The sequence below is a fragment of the Porites lutea genome, chromosome 4 (genome assembly GCF_958299795.1).
Source record: "Porites lutea chromosome 4, jaPorLute2.1, whole genome shotgun sequence".
Classification (NCBI taxonomy): Eukaryota; Metazoa; Cnidaria; class Anthozoa; order Scleractinia; family Poritidae; genus Porites; species Porites lutea.
This window is the reverse complement of record NC_133204.1, coordinates 32,356,508-32,376,507: the sequence shown is the minus strand read 5'-3', so window position 1 is coordinate 32,376,507 and position 20,000 is coordinate 32,356,508. Positions and strand designations below refer to the sequence as shown.

Below are 20,000 nucleotides of genomic sequence, written 5' to 3'. Positions count from 1 at the left end.
AAGACGAAAGAAACATAGTTAATTCTACCGTTCCATCATATCTGCATTCCCTTAAACTTAGCTGTTTATTACTGTTATTTTAATCGGTAACACCTCAAAGTACAAAATGGTAATACTGGCTAAACTTGTTGTTGTTGTTGTTGTTGTATTCAAATGATAACAACTCCTCAACAGATATGAAAAATGTCCAATTAACTATACGTGAAGAACTGACTTCACACCAATATAATCTAATACGAAGTAACAAGAAACTAAAATTTTACTCAGTATTCAAAATTGACTGTCACAAAAGTGCATGATTGCTTGAGCATAATCAACATAAGTCCCCCCAGTACCGAAAACTCTAGAAAATTTTCGCATTTGCCCCTTCCATAGTCTTCGATCTAACTTTTACCGAGACATTAGGATTGGACATCCCCTTTTTAAGAATTTTGACAACAATGAAAAAACCCTCTTCGTATTTGACAATGTCGATCCTGATATCTGCAGACTTTCATCTCCTTACATGCAGTCATGTATGGAATATAGACAAAAACTTGTTCTTTCATATCATAGCCTTTGTTTTGATTTCAGATTTGTAACGAATAATGTAGGTAATACCATGCACTCACGTGGGAATACTGAAATAAAGCTGTTGTTGTTGTCGTTGTTTCTGATGAGTTGAATTCACTTGTCAATGTCCGAAGAAGGAGAAGAAATTATCCACCACACCTTGGATTACTGACGAGATCTTAGCTAAAATCAACTACGCACCCACCAGGACAAACTCAAGACCCAAAGGTGCTTATTTTGACCCAGAATTTCTTCTCAGCCACCCGCTAACTCAGTTATCATGGTAACTTACCCCGCCGTAGAGGACATGTTTCTCCTAAGCTTTTCTTTTGTCAAATTCGTATGGAGGCGACTGATGATATTTCCAATTCAAGCGAAGTTGGATTCCGCAGTTTTGTCTCTTACTGCGTCGACTCTGGTGGAGCCCAGGCCCTCTCTATTGAAGGGCGCGCAAAATAATTGTCCGTCTTTTTCTAAATAGCGTAAAACGGCGTAATCCGAGATTTGTTCGGATCGTGTTTTCTTAAGAAATTTGTTCACTTTTTTCAGTGTTCTTGTTCTGTATAAAAGTACTCTTTAGAGCGTAGAAATCAGTGCATACTTTTTGTTTGTTATACTCCTCCCATATTAGTTGTTGGGACAAGGGCCTCGGAAGCAGGTGGAGGTGGGGGGTGGGGGGGTTTGAGGGGAAAGGGGCGTGATTCGCTGGCCAACCTTTACCACACTTGAACGAAGCTTAGCCACTCTAAGGCCTTTTTGGTAATTCAGAAGTTAAGTCAATTTTGGAGACCACAGAAAAGACATCCATTTGTTACAGAGCCTCTTCTGTTGTAGGGTACCTTTTTCCAAAATCAGACAGATATTAACCCTAACAGATAAGCAATGATGTGTGTACTGCTTCAATATTCACTGCAGCAGATAGCTGGCTATTAGAGAAAGCTGTTGAGTACATTCATATTGGTGCAGTTACCTTGTCATTAGGAAATTACCACATATTATTCACTGTAACTGGATAAGTAATGATTTGTGTACCGCTTGAATACTTACTGCAGCAGATAGCTGGCCAGTGGAGAAAGTCATTTGGGAAATTACCACATATTAATTTTCTGTCTGATTTTAGAAAAGGGCACCTTTCTCAGAGTCCCAACTATTGGCTAGAGTAGCTATCTAACGTTCCGTTATACAGTAGTGGTCATGCACGCAAGCATTGAAGTCATTGCACGCTGTTAGTTTATTGTTTTTCTGCTCCGGCCCATATAAGCTGTTAGGACAAGGGCCTCGGATGCAGGGGTGAGGGGAATAGGGGGAGAAGGGGTGTGGCTCATTAGCCAATGTCTACCATACTTGAAAGAAGCTTGGCCACTCTAAGGCCTTTTTGGTAATTTAGAAGTTAAGTCAATATTGAAACCACAGAAAAGACACACATTTGTTACAGACCCTCTTCTGTTGTAGGGTACCTTTTTCCAAAATCAGACAGATATATATATATATATATATATATATATATATATATATATATATATATATATATATATATATATATATATATCTACCTGGAGTTTTGAAAACCGGGTTGCCTGAAATCTTAAGTCAAGTCCAGCACATTGCAGGCAATCTTTTAAAACTTAATTTGCTTAAAGCCCTGATACTTTTAGTGTAAAAATAACAATCTCGCTCTTCAGGACTAACCACCCTCACCTCTTAACCATGGGCTTCAAATAACTTCCTGGAAGTGACAGAAATCAGTGCAAATTCCAGAAAATTTGCACGAGGGGGGCAACAGTCCGTCCCGTAGGGACGGGCTGTTGCCCCCGTTGGCCCAGATAATATTTTTTGAGGGGGGCTTCCGTCAAACTAAGTGTCATGTTGTTGCACAGACACAGGGCTATCATCTGGTATGCATTTGGGGTAGCCTGGTTAAATTCCAGGGGGGTGGGGTTGTTGTAAAGACTATGCTTTGTGCTAGAGTGCAGATTCGCTGGGTTTTTGTACCTGGGCTTACCCCTGTCTTTCAAAGCTCAATGTCTCCCTCAAATTAAGGGGGGGTTGTGTCTGGCTGGGTGTCATGTTGTTGCACAGACACAGGGCTATCATCTGGTATGCATTTGGAGTTTCTTGGCTTATTAGTCGACTAATTTTGTTTAAATAAGTTTTTTGATAGGTCTTAAGTCATTGAATTTTTGGAGATGACTCTTAAATAACTTTAGCCTTTTTTTCTTATTTTTTAAAACAGGCACACCCAGCGACTGTTTACTTTATAATTTCTCTACGGAGAGGGAGAACAGGCCTATTATTTTCTACTGCTTGAGGATTGCTTAAAATCTGCTTATGAATATTGATCTATTCATATACAAATTTTGAAACTTAGTTAATGAATTTCCATTATTTTATTTTAAGTTTAATTCTTCACATTTTACCCCCCAGTCTAGGCTATTTATCGTAGGCAGAAAAAATGGAAAATTTCGGACTCTAAAATGTGATGTTCCTAACAGGAATCAATTATGCAGTTTTAACTTTTTTAAAACCTTTAAGTGCATCTAATATTTACGGTAAATTAACGGTGAAGCCCTCGTATTTTTCAAAAGACTCAAAATACCGTAGGATGACCGAACTGATACACAAAATTTTATAGCGACACTGACGATGCATTTCTAGAGATTTAAAAATACTCTGGATAGCCTAAGAAGTGTTTAAAATATATTAGGAGGAAATTGTCGTTGGGGGTGCCCGCGCAAAGGAGTTTATGTTATAAAAAATTATGTACGGAAGTGATATGAGCCTTGCTTTTGTTAAAGTCTCGGTACCGTTGAGGTAAAATTATCTTAATATTACTTGACTGCAACAAAAATAAATAAAAATGCTGCAACGAAAGATACTTGTTATTTCTTTCTCCTCCCGTGTTTTTTTTTAAGCTTCCCATTAAATTTGTGACTTAGACAGTGATCTTTAAATCTTTGTATTGCAAAAAGATTCGAACGAGCGGGAAGATAGTTTCTCACCATTTACAAGTGTTGCCTCTTTGTAGACTACAAACGTACATCAGTAAGGGGCATATGTATATCGTAGCGTAACATAGAAACGTCCTTCCTGTTAAGGGGAATGATCCATATGATGTAATTATGATCTGGCTGGCAAATTATGCAGTCGGATAAAGTGGAGTGAAGACTTTATTTAGACAGCAGATAACCTTTTTACAGTTAAAACTCATTTATTTGTGGCCCTCTATTAACAGAAAAAAAATATATAAAAATCAGATCATTCAGCAATGGTAAGAGAGAGAGAAAAAAAGTTACAGAAATGAAAACTGTAATAATCACAATTAAAAATAAATAAGACTGTAAAAAGATCTATTTCAGTCGTATTTTTATCTTTTCTTTATTTTTGCTATTTAAACTAACTAAAAAAAGTGTCTCAGCTCGGGTTTACTGCACTTTTAAAGCCAATACTGTTACGTCATATTTCAAGGAAGCAAACCTTGCTTCACTTTCTCTGAGATGAGAGTTCTTTGAATGAGTCAGATCGCGGATCTCTTGATCTTGCTTGACGCTTCGATTTCGTAAAGATTTTAGATACTTAAGTCGGTTATTAGTCTTGTCACAAACTTGACAGGTATCGAGCCTAGATTTTCTGAAGCTAAGAACATCTTTCAATTCGGTGTTAAAGATATTTCTAAAAGTTGAAAAACTTATAACAGGTCCTTTGTTTTTTCTTTTTAACCTGGTCGTCTTGACATCAGGATGTTCACGAACATATTCCGACCACATTTTTCGTAGTGTTTCATTGGATTCGAAATACTTTTTGCTGCCACTTCGCGATCTTCTATAATGAGACTCGGACGCGTCATGTGAAAGTATAAAGTCGATGACGGTCTGTTTTGTTTCAGGCAAAAGTCTTCGAGGAGTGGTTTGCCCTCTTTGGTCGGGCTCTATAAATGGTCCTTCAGGGCTCATTTTTTTTAGCAGACATTCTATTTTATGCTTTGAGATACCATAAACCTTGAGGAACGCAGTCTTGCATACTTCACCCAGCGATGGGGACTTGTATGTTATTTTTCGTTTTCCGGTTTGCGTGATCTTCACTTCCACAAGTTTTGACAGAAGATAATTTTGTTCATTGTATTGTTTCTTATAAAGCAGGTCCCTTTGCTGCCGTATGATGCGTTTTATATTACACAGACCGTGTCTCAGGAGGCATCCATTGTCACAACAGGTCAAGTTCAAATTGTGCAAACCAAAGGCAGCATTTTTGCGCCGGTTCACTCGGTTCGCCTTTGGCACGTAAACCTTTTTTAACTTGCTTCTGGAACTCAAAGTTCTCCTTCCTTTCTCTACCGAGCTTGCAAGAGGTTTACCTTGTCTAAAATATTGCCACGGATTCGAACTGTCAAAAATGTACAATAGGCGATTAACATCAACCCCACTTAAGTTCATCTCTGTTTCTTGCTGAGCAAAAGAGCCCATTGTTGAAGGAAAGGAAAATGTTTTAATCTCACCCGTGTGATTCTTATTCATTTTATATTCTTCATGGAAGATAGAGCTTACTAGAATTTTCTAGCATCGTGATAAAAAAGTAACTATAAAAACGTTTTCTGACGTCAATTATAACCAATCTACCAGGTGTTAACAGTTTCGCTACTTATCAGTATAGTTTTTTTAAAAATAGCCTCTGTAATCGTGTGGGATGAGAAGAGAAAAATGCATTTTTGTGTAATTTTTCCTCCTAAAATACACAAATATTACTCCATCAAAAATAAGAAATGCACTCACTTTTTGCATAATAATGATAATACTTTATCAACTTCGCCCTTGAAACAGTCGGCCTTAAGGAAATTCAACTGCGTGATTCACGAAAAGTCTAGAATTCAGGTGTAATTCCCGAGTTGTGAAACACGTTCTACAAAATAGCTGCATTTTATGAGAAAAATCTAGAGTTTTCGCGACTTTACATTTTTTTAATATTGCGACAAAACAAGCAAGTGAACACACTTATAAATAATGCGCCCATCCGACTACTGACCTTTGTTAAATCTTCGGCCCATTGAACTATTATTCCGTTTCGACCGGATTGTAACCCAGGGGTGCCATTTAAGGATGATGCCAAGAGTGTTGGTTCTCCAAATGGACTATCATAAGTGTCTTCCGACGCCAAAAGTTTCCTCTCAAGATTCCTTTTACTTGAGAAAGTTAAGGACCAATCTTTTCGGGGTCTATTCAGCCAATGAGGATATTATGAACTGTTTTTTTTACGATGAATCCATTGGCGGAAGTGGTCCTAATGAAGTGATATCTTTACTTAAAGCTACTTAACTACGTATTGGAGACACTAATAGAAAGGTACGGGACATTTCATCATTTAATACTATGGGCAGACAACTCGCTAGCACAGTTTAAACACTGCTTTTTATTTTTTTACTTGGACACCCTTGTCCAAAATGGAAGGTTTCTTCGAGTAGATCTGAAATTTTTGTTGGAAGGGCATTCCTTTTCAATATGTGATAGAAGATTCGGGTGTATTCAGCAATTCTTTAACACTCAGGAAAAAATCGAAACTCCTCAAGAATGGGCAATTTCTCTACGAAATAGCCATTTACGTAACGTCAGAAGCCACTGGGTAAGCCTTCATCAGATAATGAACTATAAATCGTACTTAAAGAAGAAATACATTGCTAGAAGCGAGGACATTAACGGAGAAAAATTCGGAGTGGGAAAAATTGCGTTTATGAATTTTGGCTATGGTGAGATACCAGATCAAGAAGGAAACTTAACGCTTACCAGGCACAATGAAACCGCCTTTATCAGGTTTACAATGGATACAGTAGAAAAGCCAACAATTGTCTCTTTTGTAAAGAAGAAACAATGTGAGGAATTGAATCCAGCGGATCTAGTTCCTGTGAGACAAGATTGCAGACCTGTTCGCGAAAATGTGAGACCAAATTGTATGACACTCGCCCAGAAATATTTATCTGAAAGGGCTTTACGGTTCTTCACTGCATTGGCAGTTGCTCCCGCTGATCAGGACAGTCATGATGCTGACTAGTAATGAATAACCACTACTTGTGTACATAGTGATAATACCAATTACAATATTGTATAACTGTTATACCCTAATTACGATACCGTTGGTTTTATCGGATTGAGAGACAATAATTAGGTTCATGAACATTTTATTCACTGTATCCGTTTGGTAGTGTTCACAACTCGATGTACCACAGTTCGACTGAGTAAACACTTGTAACTGCACCCTGAGACCTTTTTAAAAGGCAAACGTTGAACTAAAGGCGACTGATAATCGCACGAGCGCCCCGCTGCGGTAAAGGCTTAAGCGTGCCGTCCTCACGATCAGTTTGCTTTGGCTGTGTATACTCAATTTGATTTAACTAGAAAGGAATGAGAAACTATTGCGTTTATAAAGTTCTCTGTTAGCAACGACTTGTAAGGTGCATTGGCCAATATGCAACCGCAATTTATGTACAGCTGATGAAAGAAAGGATGCTATGTTTCCAAGCTAAATTATAGGTGTCCACTTTATCAAACATATTCCCTTAGCCAAATAGCAATCAGTAAGAAACTAAGGGAAACCTTATAGTTAAGGGTAAATAACAGAAACATGAAGCAAAAACATCAGGACATAGGAAGCTATAGCAACGACGTCCGGCCACGGCAACGAGTAAGTCAAAAAAGCTATAGGTTTATTAAGAAAAGCAAGTCTGCCCGTGCATCTACTTCTTTGCTGTCACTGCCCGCACAACTACGATACGTTTTATGGAGAGAATTAGAATCAACACCGCAAGATTTAAAAAAAACGCCTATTCGTTTTAAAATTGACGTTTTCGCTGCTGTTGCCGCCGTCGATGCCAAAGCTCCCTAATCGTCGACCTCCCATGAAAAGGAATTTTTTTTAGACGTGAGTATACTTTAGCTTCAAAGTAAAGTAACACCTATCAGGCTAAATTAAATGTCCTAAGCCATAAACCTTTTACCGCAATCTCTGTCAGCAGGGAGTTTTAGCAAGGTCCACGGCGACGGCAAAACGAGAACGTCAAAACAGCAATAAGTTTATTAAACAAAACATCACGTTTACACGTGCAGATCACTTTTTTGCACATTTCTTTGCCATTGCTGCACGACTACGAGCCTAATTTCACGTTTTATGGAGGACGTAAACAAGCGATAGGGAAATTTTCTTTGTCTTTCTAAACTTGAGTGCAGTCCTTAAGAAATCAACTCCAGGGAAATTTGCCTACACTAGACATTTTCAGTGAATTGGAATTAACGCGATAAAATTTGAAAAACGCAAATTCATTTTAAAAGTGACGTTTTCGTTGCTGTAGCCGTCGTCGATGCTAAAACTCATTTCGAGCGCGCAAAGCTAGCTCGTAAAATCACTCGCGCACAATAAAACAAAACTTTACTTTTGGTCCGTAATCAAATTGCATGCATGACTGAAATGTAGCGCAAAGCAGATATTTCTGAGAACATCTTACTGAATAACAAATGTCAACATAAAAATCAATTTTTGGCATCGATAGACAAAAAAAGGTAAAGGCAATTATTGCCTGTTTGGTAATGCCGGTTAGCCCAAATTGACAAAAAAGGGGGATGAAACAAGTACCGTATGTATTGTAATATCGTCACGATAAATTGTAAATTTAGTAATAAGGGCAATAGATGGACTAAGTAGAATCCAATTCGGTCTGTAATGATGCGCGTGATCAACAAAAAATCGGAGGACCGTGCAGCGGGAGTGATTACTTAAATCTCGATTATGATTACAGACCGTATTGGGTTGCATGAACGTTTGTTACAACTTAATCATATATAACTATAACAAAATGTGTGATATTTTAGGATTTTTCAAAATTAAAACGCAAGAACTTCCGAGATTTTTTTGCTAGCGGTGAGAAAAAAAGCATGAGTGCGCAATTGCAATGGTGCGTGATGTCCAATTAGTAGGCATAACGCGTATTGGCCTATAAGTGGTGAAATCAGCACAGTTGATAGCCAATCAGATTTGAGAATTTTACTATAGTTATGATTAAGAAAAAAGGGAAAGAATAAAGAAGAAAAAGAAACGGTAAAAGCTAGGGTGGAAGAGTTTGACTGTTTGTATGATATTCCCAATCTGCGTCGCCGTAATTCCAGAGGAATTCCACAGAATGTGGAATATCATGCAAAGCAACGAAAAACACTCTTGCTCGCGATGATGTATCATCAACATAGGGCTTTAAATTTGCGTTTTGCCTTGAATGGTTGATAGTTGCCGCCAAGTTTAGCTCGGCATGAATATCACCATAGTAAGGATCAATTCTGAAAGTAAATAATAAATAACGTTTTAGTGTGTACAACTTAACACAAACATTAAGAATATCCCACATATATTCATAACATACTGGGTAACTGTTGGTTATCGCGAGTAAGTTGAAACAGAAAGATAGTTCAAAGAAATCCAAAGGCGACAAGTCAAGTCAAAACAACGGTTACACGTGTTTATATAACGTCGTCTTGGAGGTAGTAAAAGTATTTGCAAAAATGCGCTTAAGCCAGTAACTTACGCGATACTTTGGCCGCGGTGATCTATGACCATGAGGGTACATGTCTTTCCTACTCTTGCGTACTCCGCCTCGCGTTTCGTTGCCTCAGTCATCGATATAAGCTCCCCCGTGTACTCTGCCACCACCTGTCCTCTTTCCACGTCTTTTTTGGCGAAGGCGCATTTTCCCGCGCCTCGCGGGTCACTTGGAACGTCGTGCACCTGTGCAAGAAAAGTGCGAATACTGATCAGCTAGTAACATTTCATTAAACCAGAAGAAAAGATATTCAACAGGAAAGGAACGAAAGAGTCTCAAGTAAACACTCACCTCGATTGGAGGAACTGGTGGAGGATGCCTGGCCATGAATACGGAGATGTTTCTTAACATCTGTTCACCTCCAAATTCATGGCCAAGCATACGACGGGCGCGGTGGAGTTTAATATTGAAGTATCCTCTGGTGTTGTTTTGTACGCCGTACGTGACATTTCCATTGTTTGAGAATGAAAAGGTGGAAATTTCCTTTTTTAGTTGCTGTTAACATAAAAATAAACGATTTTAGATCATTTCACCTTCAATGCCTTGAGATGTTTTCTTTTTCAACTTTTGAACTTACTCGATTAAAAGCACTTCTCTTCATTAGGAACTTTGTTTGGCCGTGAACACTATCGTCGTCGGTCCAAATTGAAACTGCCGTTTCATAGGCGGAAAAAAGCTCCGATGTGGAAACAAAGTTTCCTTCCTCTGTAGTGACACATTGATTTAAAAATTTTGACAAAAGAGGACATTTTGCCGCTCTTTTGTGCCGCAGCATCACCCGTCTAACATTCGCGTAGGACATGTTGAATAACGTTGTGGCAACTGGATAAGGATGTAAGAGCTATTTTCCCACAGGGTAAAATTAGAGAAAGTATAGAAGTGTGGCAGAGTGTGGGAATGCTTATAAAAGCTGCAATTCTATTTGTGGAATGTGTCAATCTCGCTACTTCACTGAATGTCGATCTGGTGTTTGCAGGCAAGTTTTCAAAATATTTGTATTTGTTTTTCAGACTTTTATTATTTCATTAAAAAGAAAAATATATGAGACATACAGACGTTTCAATAGACCCCTTTAGCTCAATGTATTGATGATATGTTTTTGCTTTTCAAACGCCATGTGACTTGAAATATGTTATGATAATTTATGCGTAGATTTGCACATGATTATGCATAAATTTTGATACTTTGTCACATGACCTTCATTGCAACTGGAATATGAGCCCGCATTTCCAGGCAGGGTGGCTACATTTGCCGCGGGTGTGAAAAAAATATACAACTATTTTGAAAATTTGCCTGCAAACACCATCCGTGTATCAAAACACTTCGGATCTCTTCTCAGCCTTTGATTCTTTTATAACGGGATGAGAACCCGAGACCACAGGAGCCAGAAACAAATGAACTTGAAACGTTGAATCCAGGCTATCGATTGAAAGGAATCAATGTGACCTAAGTCCGCGTTTTATAAAAGAAGGCTATTAATTCTTTTCTGGATTTCTGGATTCAGGTAGGGAACATAAACTTTGAAGATATTGACACTGGGGCAAGATTTCCGTACTGTTCTGACAACACCTTACATTTATTGTGAATGCAGCAATTTCCTACTTTACGAAGTTCAGTATTGCATGAAGAGTCAAAACATCATGAAACATGAACGCATAATCATAAATAAGGTTTTTAATATTCTTGGATTGTAACCACGTGACAAGGCGACCAGGCTTGAAAACAATTCAATACATAAAAATGAAAATACAGTTGAGTTCCCAGAGGACAGAAATGCATTTGTTTTTATCATCCAACATGGCCGCCGTGATGTCAGGTACATTAAAACCAATAATAGGACTGTTTGGTGATCTTGCTTACTCAAAGAACATAACACTTGTTTACTGACCTTGTTTATAGAAAACAAACTGTGTCGCTTTTAACACCATACAGAGAAAATACAATTTCATTCTCTTTTGCCAGGAGGTCATGATTATTTAGGACTTACAGTTATAGATTTTCTTATTACTGTTTAATTACTCTTAAAAAGGAAAATCCTGGCATAGAAAACACATAAGCTCAAGCCCTTTCAAAGAGCTTCGTACCTTAAGACTTCAGGTTTTATAGAAACAAACTTTTCTTGCTGTACGATAACAAAACCAATCCAAAAAATTTGTAAACAACTTGTCTTTCTTACCAAATACTTGAAATTGATTGGTCCAATAACATTTCAATTCACAAACGCTTACTGTCATATTTTATATTTTATTGTTTATGTAACTGACATGTACCATCAAGTCAGCTTTACAATGCAGAAGGTGTCAATATACCAGTTATTCTAAAAAGAAGATTCATCGGCCAAGGTAATGTAATTTTATTGCGCACTAGATAAGTGTATAGTGATAATTTTTCTTCATATGGCCCAAAACCCAACAATGAGTCCATTAAAGTACAGCAACCTTTACAGAACTCTATTAAACCGTGAAATTCGGAGACATATCACCATTATCAAATACAAATGAAACATATACTGTAAAATAATGATTAATAATATTTTTGCATTTGATAATAAAGACGTTATCTTTTAAAAAATCTTTCATTATGATTGCCAAAACAGAGCTATCATCTGGTATCCATTGTGTGGTTCCGAAAATTTTCCATACTTCCCCCACGAAAAGGATTATTTCTTAGACCTCCCACCCAACCTCTCTGGAAATTACAGTCAAGCTTCATACATTTACTTAAATTTTGCGGCCTTTATGAGAACCCCAACCCGCCAACAATTTCCAAACCCTTCTATAAAGGGAGTATGAATATATTCTAGAACTACACATTTGGGGTAGCCTGTTTAAATTCCAGGGGGGTGGGGTTGTTGTAAGACAAGACAAGACAAGACAATGCTTTATTTAAAGTCTCATACAGTCCTATGTACATCGACTTTATCCAACTAATTTAAAATCATAGCACAAACTGCACACTAGTGAAACTATAATCAATGTTAACCTAAAGAACTAATGATCTTCTTTTCTCACAGCAGTCGACTAATTTTTTTGCAATTAACTTTTGCACTGGTTTGTTCTTGCTCGGATGGTTGTTAAGACTACGCTTTGTGCTAGAGTGCAGATTCGCTGGGTTTTTGTACCTGGGCTTACCCCTGTCTTTCAAAGCTCAATGTCTCCCTCAAATTAAGAGGAGGTTTGTGTCTGGCTGGGAGTCATGTTGTTGCACAGACACAGGGCTATCATCTGGTATGCATTTGGGGTAGCCTGGTTAAATTCCAGGGGGGTGGGGTTGTTGTAAAGACTATGCTTTGTGCTAGAGTGCAGATTCGCTGGGTTTTTGTACCTGGGCTTACCCCTGTCTTTCAAAGCTCAATGTCTCCCTCAAATTAAGGGGGGTTGTGTCTGGCTGGGTGTCATGTTGTTGCACAGACACAGGGCTATCATCTGGTATGCATTTGGGGTAGCCTGGTTAAATTCCAGGGGGGTGGGGTTGTTGTAAAGACTATGCTTTGTGCTAGAGTGCAGATTCGCTGGGTTTTTGTACCTGGGCTTACCCTGTCTTTCAAAGGTCAATGTCTCCCTCAAATTAAGGGGGGGTTGTGTCTGGCTGGGTGTCATGTTGTTGCACAGACACAGGGCTATCATCTGGTATGCATTTGGGTAGCCTGGTTAAATTCCAGGGGGGTGGGGTTGTTGTAAAGACTATGCTTTGTGCTAGAGTGCAGATTCGCTGGGTTTTTGTACCTGGGCTTACCCCTGTCTTTCAAAGCTCAATGTCTCACTCAAATTAAGGGGGGGTTGTGTCTGGCTGGGTGTCATGTTGTTGCACAGACACAGGGCTATCATCTGGTATGCATTTGGGGTAGCCTGGTTAAATTCCAGGGGGGTGGGGTTGTTGTAAAGACTATGCTTTGTGCTAGAGTGCAGATTCGCTGGGTTTTTGTACCTGGGCTTACCCCTGTCTTTCAAAGCTCAATGTCTCCCTCAAATTAAGGGGGGGTTGTGTCTGGCATGGTGTCATGTTGTTGCACAGACACAGGGCTATCATCTGGTATGCATTTGGGGTAGCCTGGTTAAATTCCAGGGGGGTGGGGTTGTTGTAAAGACTATGCTTTGTGCTAGAGGGCGGATTCGCTGAGTTTTTGTACCGGGGCTACCCCTGTCTTTCAAAGGTCAATGTCTCCCTCAAATTAAGGGGGGGTTGTGTCTGGCATGGTGCCATGTTGTTGCACAGACACGGGGCTATCGTCTGGTATGCATTTGGGGTAGCCTGGTTAAATTCCAGGGGAGTGGGGTTGTTGTAAAGTTTGATGTCTTTTTGCACTCTTATGCAGTTTGTTTGTGCTGTTTGCATGCAAGCAATGACCCACCCTGTTGATAATGTTCCTAGTCAGCAAGCAGTTGAACTGCTGGTTTTAGGACTTGGTATTGTTGAGCAGTGTTGGCTTAGATTGTTTTTGGGAGACCAGCTTCAATTAAAAATGGGGTGAACTGGGGAATTGGCTTTGCAATCGGTGACACCGACACTAAAAATTGCTTCTTAAAATGCCTTATTTTCCAGATTAATGAGGAAAACTTCACTTTTGTTACTTTCAAGACAGATGATTCTATCAAATGGAAGCTCATGTATTCAATAATTTCTTTTTGAGGTGAGATTTTACTTTTCAAGTAACGAGGGCCATCAAATTAACAATCAGTGTGAGAGACTGACATTTTTTAGTAGCCCGGTTTTCAAAAAACCAGGTATATATATATATATATATATAACCTATCACAAGCATCTTTTAATTTAGAAGACACTCCCTTCACAACTCAATAAATACAGTACAAGTGAAGAGCAAAACAATATGTTTTTCGTCTCTCGCCTATATTTCGGCCGTGTTAAACGGCCTTCATCAGGGTGAATGGCCGTTACAAGCATCACACACCATTATTACATGATAACGAACAAATTTGAAAACTTGCACGCCCTACAAAGAAAGATAAACACGCGCGCGCTCTTACCGGACGCGAGACCTAGTCGACCGGAGATAAAGAAGGCCAGTGGGCCTATAGATTGAGCTCTATTCAGCCTCAGGGCTTGAATTAGATAATATGAAAAACTTCTCAGTGATACATAGGTTACAGCGTTTGCTTGCAAAACGAAATTGTATACCAAGCCACAGTTACTACCAGCCACAGTTACTACCAGGGGGGTAACGGGAACAACTGAGACGTACGTCGGCCTTACAGCAACAGATTTCAAAACAAGGTGGCGCAACCACCAAATGTCTTTTAAGCATGAGAAAAGGCGGAACGACACCGAGCTGAGCAAACATTTGTGGAAACTAAAGGAAAAGAAGGAAGGCTATTCAATTTCGTGGAAGATCATCGCAAAGGCCAAGTCATACTCTAATACCACTAAACGCTGTAACCTATGTATCACTGAGAAGTTTTTCATATTATCTAATCCACAGATGGCCACTCTGAACAAACGAAACGAACTCATATCAAATTGTAGACATCGAAGAAAATATATTCTCAAGTATTCCTGAAATTTTGTTTATTGTATCATAAGCGCGCGTAGGTTTTTTATAAATTAGTACTTTTTGAATAACGCCTCTGTCATGACAACCGCAAAAATATGTCACGCGATCATGTTGCCGTGTTAACCGTTGTGATGCTTCAGTGTGTATGGAGTTTAACTGATGAGTGGATCAACTTTTTGTTGGTCTACGAAACAGACCTGTATTAAAATCCATATGTGCTCATATTGAGTAGTCTATTTACTGTTATATATATATGTATGTATGTATGTATGTATGTATGTATGTATGTATGTATGTATGTATGTATGTATGTATGTATGTATGTATGTATGTATGTATGTATGTATGTATGTATGTATGTATGTATGTATGTATGTATGTATGTATGTATGTATGTATGTATGTATGTATGTATATGATCTTACCGTTATCGTTCTCATCGTTTTCATCGTCCTCCTCGTCTTCTTTACATCTTAGAAAATCTTTTCCAACAACCTCTTCAGCGGAGAGTTCCAATCGATTTGTTTCCTTGTTATACACAACGCGGCAGCACTTGAACAGGATTGGTCCTCGAGTGTTCAGCCTCGTTGCTATGTTTGGAGGAATTTCAATCGTCTTGCATGTTTCTTTCACCCCTGGGGGATTTACTTCTGCGTCTCCTTCGATCTTCAAAACCAATGTTCAAATGAGTAGATAGAGAAGTACTTTGTCCACCGAATGGCAGCATTAATGTAAACTGAGGGTTATTTTTTGGCTGAATTTTGAAAACATCTTTGATTAGGCAAGAGTCTATAGTAATGCATCTTTCCGGATCTTAAACTTTTATTTCTTATCAAGAGACCACTGTAATTCACACTCTGCCATACTCAATCTACAACAGTACAGCCCATCACAAGAAAAGAAACTTGTAGCTTCAAGAACGTGCAAGATCGCTTATTTATAAGTAAAAATGAAATTAAACACTAAGTAGTTTTGTGTATACACTTTTATTTTTTTAGAAATCCCCTCCTTTTCTCTTCTCCCTTATTCATCACTTTAATATCAGATATGACTGAAAGTGGTATAGTAGTGATGAAATTAACCGCTTTTGCGCAGCTATCTTATTGACTTGTGTAATAATACATGAACACCTACGCATTATTGACCCTTTGTCGATCCCGCATTTTATTCATTAGAGAAAAGACAAAAGCCTTTGAAATCATCTTTGCCGTCCTTGATGTTTTGCGTAAGTTAATGAGATTTCTGCGCAGAAAGGTTACCGTATTAATTTCATCACTACTTTACTACCATGAAATAGTTTTCCGACAGTAAAATACCTTGTTCCTTCTCTTGCCTTTAACTTCAAATCGCTCACTGAAAATTACTGAGATTATCAAGCTCAGTTGTTGGTCTTCGAAGACACCTGTTTTTTCGTTGTCTAGATCTGTTTTAGCCAATACTTCACGTAGGTCCGGATCACGTATGTATTCCTGATCAATTCTTCCCAGCACTAGGGATCCCAGATCTTCACTTATCTTGATCCCTTTCCTGCCAAAATTATCAGTGTCTCCTTCAATTTCTACCGAGCTGAATTAAAGAACTCAAATTAGTATTCGCATGAGATTTTAGAGGCTGGTGCAACATGAAAAATTGGTTAGTACTGCACTACTTGGTAAAAAAAAAAAAAAAAACTAAACAGAAAAATCCTTGAATGGGCGGAGATTATCAAGAGAGGTGATATTTCTTAAGTTGACCAGATAGTTTCTACAATATTTCTTTTCATTGCAATAACCTAGTAGTGATCTCAGTTCCTCAGATTTTACTTTGAGTATTTTTTTTGATACCAGAGTCGCTTTGACCTTTCCTACCGAGTTATCTAAGAGGAACAAAGTAGACTGATCAACTCGCAAGGTTCCCCAAATCTGATCAGAGCAAAAAAGCGTTTTTTTTTTTAAATAAACCATGTTTCATTACTGTCAATTTAATATTTACCTTCAGCTCCTTTATCATCTTCATTTTCACCCTCTGGTAATATCCCGCAGTCTTCTTTTACGATGTGTTTCTTCATCATGGCCTCAAATTCTTCAGCGTTTTCCTCAGCTGCGTACCTTCTTAATTCCGCAAGAACGGTGCACCTCTGCGGTTTGACTTCACATTCTTGATCGGATGTAATAGATTTGTTTACTACAAGCGTAAGTAACTTTATATCTTGGGTTCGGCCATGGACAACAGGGAAATAGCCTCCTTCTTGATCACCAAAATTTTCCATCAAGCGAATTCACGTAGCAACTTGTCAATCAACTGAATGCAAAATATAAAAAAACACTGTTGCTCCGTATGATTAGCGTAATGACTAAGTCAACTGAACAGATTCAATAATAAACATTCACGAGTCGCGTTATAGAACTTCTTCAATCTTACGAATACGTGCATGAATCTCGTCAAAGTCGCCGGTGTGTACCTCTTCCAAACAAACGTGCGTTCTCACATTTGGAGCACAATGCATTCCAAAAGTCCTCCTCGCGAGTTTCACGGCAGAAAGAAGCCATAAAGCGAGCTGGAGGGGAGCGAGATTAAGTAAATGAGACTAGCCTGTGGGATAGGGTGAGCGAGTACATGCAAGCGGTACGTTTCCGGTGCACCCGAATTCTCTACTCCTCTTTCGAACGCCTGTCAATCAAGCGTTCATCAACAAGGCATCTGGTACCATAATAATTGGCAAAAAAGTCATGTATGACTTCCCCGTTTATTACAATAAAACCCCGTCCCACGTGTAAGAACTTCCATTTTTGGACTTCTGCCGAAATAGGTTCCTATATTTTTAAGTAGTAATTTGCAATTCAGCCTAAGAAGATTAATTCTTAAATTCGGTTTGTATTTTCTGTGAAGGAAATATAAGGCTGCTATAAAATTTTCAATCTCAAAGTCAAACTTCGTGGTTAAAATGTTTGTCATAATTTAACTGTATGCCACAAAAAAGAAATTGCTTGATCTTACTTGACTAAACAGGCACAGCTCTTATGTTAGTATTTTGGTTGTTAAAATACCAAATATCTGACAGCTTAAGTCACCAGGTTCTTCCTAGTAATATCAGTATTATGCGTATATAAAATATACCGTTCATCATCGAAACCGAACACACGTGAGTCAAAGAGTAAAAACGGAAAAAAGGCAAGCAACTTACATATAAATTAACTTTTTTTTGGCAAGACTCTGGATTCAAGAATCAGGGAACATATTATATTCAACTTACCGCCAAAATACTTCAAGCTTGTCTTTGCGTGTTCAGTCCTCTAAAAATCAGATATGGGAAAGAAACTGATCAGGAATGAAACTGAAAACCATATGCTTCTATAATTGTTAAGGTTTGTCTTCCTCAGTTATTCTGAATTTTCAATATCTTGGAGAAACGGCTCTAAGATTTGATGTTGACATTTGAAAAAGAGGTGATTTCAATCCTTTCGTTGCTTTATCTTATTGGCCCGGGGGGGGGGGTACTTCCGCGAATTTTGGATGGGGGTGTGCCGCGAAGGTTTGTGAACCCTAACCCTATTCAAGGACTAAGAAAGCGAAAAATGATACCCTTTGGAAGGCCCAAAACCGAAAAATGACACCCTATTCAAGGAAAAAACAAAATTATTAATAGCATGAAAAGGAAAACTTTACTTCTTCTCCGTAACATTGGATGTATAGCATCAAGCATAAAATACTAGAATAAGCCTAGTTTAAAAAAAATGTTCGTTTAGGCGGGCTTTTTCACACTCCAGTATTAGATAATACAAATAAGGTAACCTATCTAAGGACCACACCAGGGATACAGAAACAAAAGGGTCAAAAAAGATACCCTATTTAAGGACCGAGAACCTCAAAAACCATACCCTATTCCGCGGCACGTACCTATACAGCCCGTATATGGGAGTACCCCCCCCCCCCGGCTTATTGGTAAACCTCGAGATCCAATCGAGACGATCTGGACATTCATTTGCTTTTTTTATTTTTATTTTTATTTTATTTTTTTTTATTGGGGGTGAGGAAAGGTTTGGGGGGCTATATATCTCATAATTTCCAAATCAACAGTCTTCAAACCCAACTGAGGGTTTGATTGTAAGAAAGGAAAAGAGGGACAAATAAACCGTTAATTAATCAGTGCGAAGGGGTTTAGTATTAGTATGCAAGGGGAAAAAATCAAATTTCTTTCCTAGTGCAAATTTATGTATCGCGTATTGCATTTTAATGTGTAAACCCTGGCATTTTAGTTTGTTGTTTACGTTCTTAAACACCACACGACGCCTTCGTTGTTGGTGTTCTTAAACATGTCGACGTAACTCCGATAAAAAAAGAGGTTTTAGGACATTAAAAAAATGTTCGCTCTCAATTCAGTTCTCAAGGCCTTTCTCAAGGCCGGAAGCGGTTAACATTTATTCCAGACATGAGTGTTGCTGCAATTTCTTGCCACAATTGGGCTCTTCCATCTAATCACCCTAAACTCGTACACTCCAGACTGATTTAGTTCCTTGCATTTTTACAGTATTTGTTACTAATTCCCTTTTTTTAACTCCTTGTCTTTAACAGTAGCGATACTTCGCCCAGTATTTTCCTCAGTAAGTTTACCTGACCAAACGATCCTTAGTATAAAAATTGAACTTTCTGCTTTTGCCCCTTTGTATGTTCTGCAAAGAACGTTTCCAAATTGGGTAAGGTTACCGTGCAGAAGCATTCTCTTTTACTTCTTCACTGCACGGCTATAGTTTGTTTTCTGTTGATTTAGCACTCATGTCAGTCTCTAACACCTAAATATCGATCTCCGCCAATTTCGTATGCCTTGAATTTTTGGAGTTTTTCTTTTACTTATATTAAGAAATGGAGTTTTAAGGGAGGTTTTCAGTCACCTTACCTTGCAAGAGAAATGAATTTTTATGATGTAATCTGTTCAGTCTCCCTGCAGGTTAAGTAGCTGAATCCCTTCGAGATATTACTCAACAGTCAGCCTCGTTTCAGACCCTTTTATTTACTTCCCTGAGTCTCATTAAATATTTGTTTATCATCTCGCCCTCTGGAAGCTGATTGGCTGAATAAAGTGTGATAATTGCGGATAACCCGAAAATTTTTATGCTAATGACTTTTATTCCTACCGGCCTTTTTGAATAATGATGTATTTCACAACCCTTTCTGTATCATGATGATGACAATGATGATGATAATGGAAGGATATGGTTGTTTTCTCTTTGTCAGTTCAAGTTTTAACATTTAAAAGGACAAAATAAGGCTCGGCCCAGTAGGTTTTGTTTTAACACTCAATGCAATGGTTATATTCAGTAGATGAAAAAAATGTTCAAGTTAAGAAACTTACGCAGAAAAACAAAACGTACTCTTTATAGAGTTAAACTCGAAAAC

General features: G+C 38.3%; 2 protein-coding genes, 1 long non-coding RNA gene and 1 pseudogene across 3 annotated transcripts in view; all 4 read right to left on the bottom strand.

The window, feature by feature from the left end:
- LOC140933314 (uncharacterized) overlaps positions 1 to 1,005 on the bottom strand; it is a 6,809-nt gene extending 5,804 nt beyond the window's left edge. The window contains exon 1 of the long non-coding RNA XR_012165039.1: positions 845 to 1,005. This is a non-coding gene — a long non-coding RNA (uncharacterized lncRNA). The remainder of the gene's footprint in view (positions 1 to 844) is intronic.
- LOC140933317 (uncharacterized) overlaps positions 1 to 20,000 on the bottom strand; it is a 225,109-nt pseudogene that overhangs the window by 132,468 nt on the left and 72,641 nt on the right.
- LOC140933313 (uncharacterized) lies at positions 3,647 to 5,198 on the bottom strand. The gene has a single exon (XM_073382845.1). The coding sequence runs from the start codon at positions 5,061 to 5,063 to the stop codon at positions 3,975 to 3,977; it is 1,089 nt and encodes a 362-aa protein (XP_073238946.1). The 5' UTR covers positions 5,064 to 5,198; the 3' UTR covers positions 3,647 to 3,974.
- LOC140934541 (uncharacterized) overlaps positions 8,633 to 20,000 on the bottom strand; it is a 78,037-nt gene continuing 66,669 nt past the window's right edge. The window contains exons 3-8 of the mRNA XM_073384147.1: positions 15,944 to 16,193; positions 15,053 to 15,293; positions 9,696 to 9,823; positions 9,410 to 9,613; positions 9,104 to 9,303; positions 8,633 to 8,858 (exon numbers count right to left, since the gene is read on the bottom strand). Of these exons, the coding sequence (XP_073240248.1) occupies positions 8,633 to 8,858; positions 9,104 to 9,303; positions 9,410 to 9,613; positions 9,696 to 9,823; positions 15,053 to 15,293; positions 15,944 to 16,193 (1,249 nt within the window). The remainder of the gene's footprint in view (positions 8,859 to 9,103; positions 9,304 to 9,409; positions 9,614 to 9,695; positions 9,824 to 15,052; positions 15,294 to 15,943; positions 16,194 to 20,000) is intronic.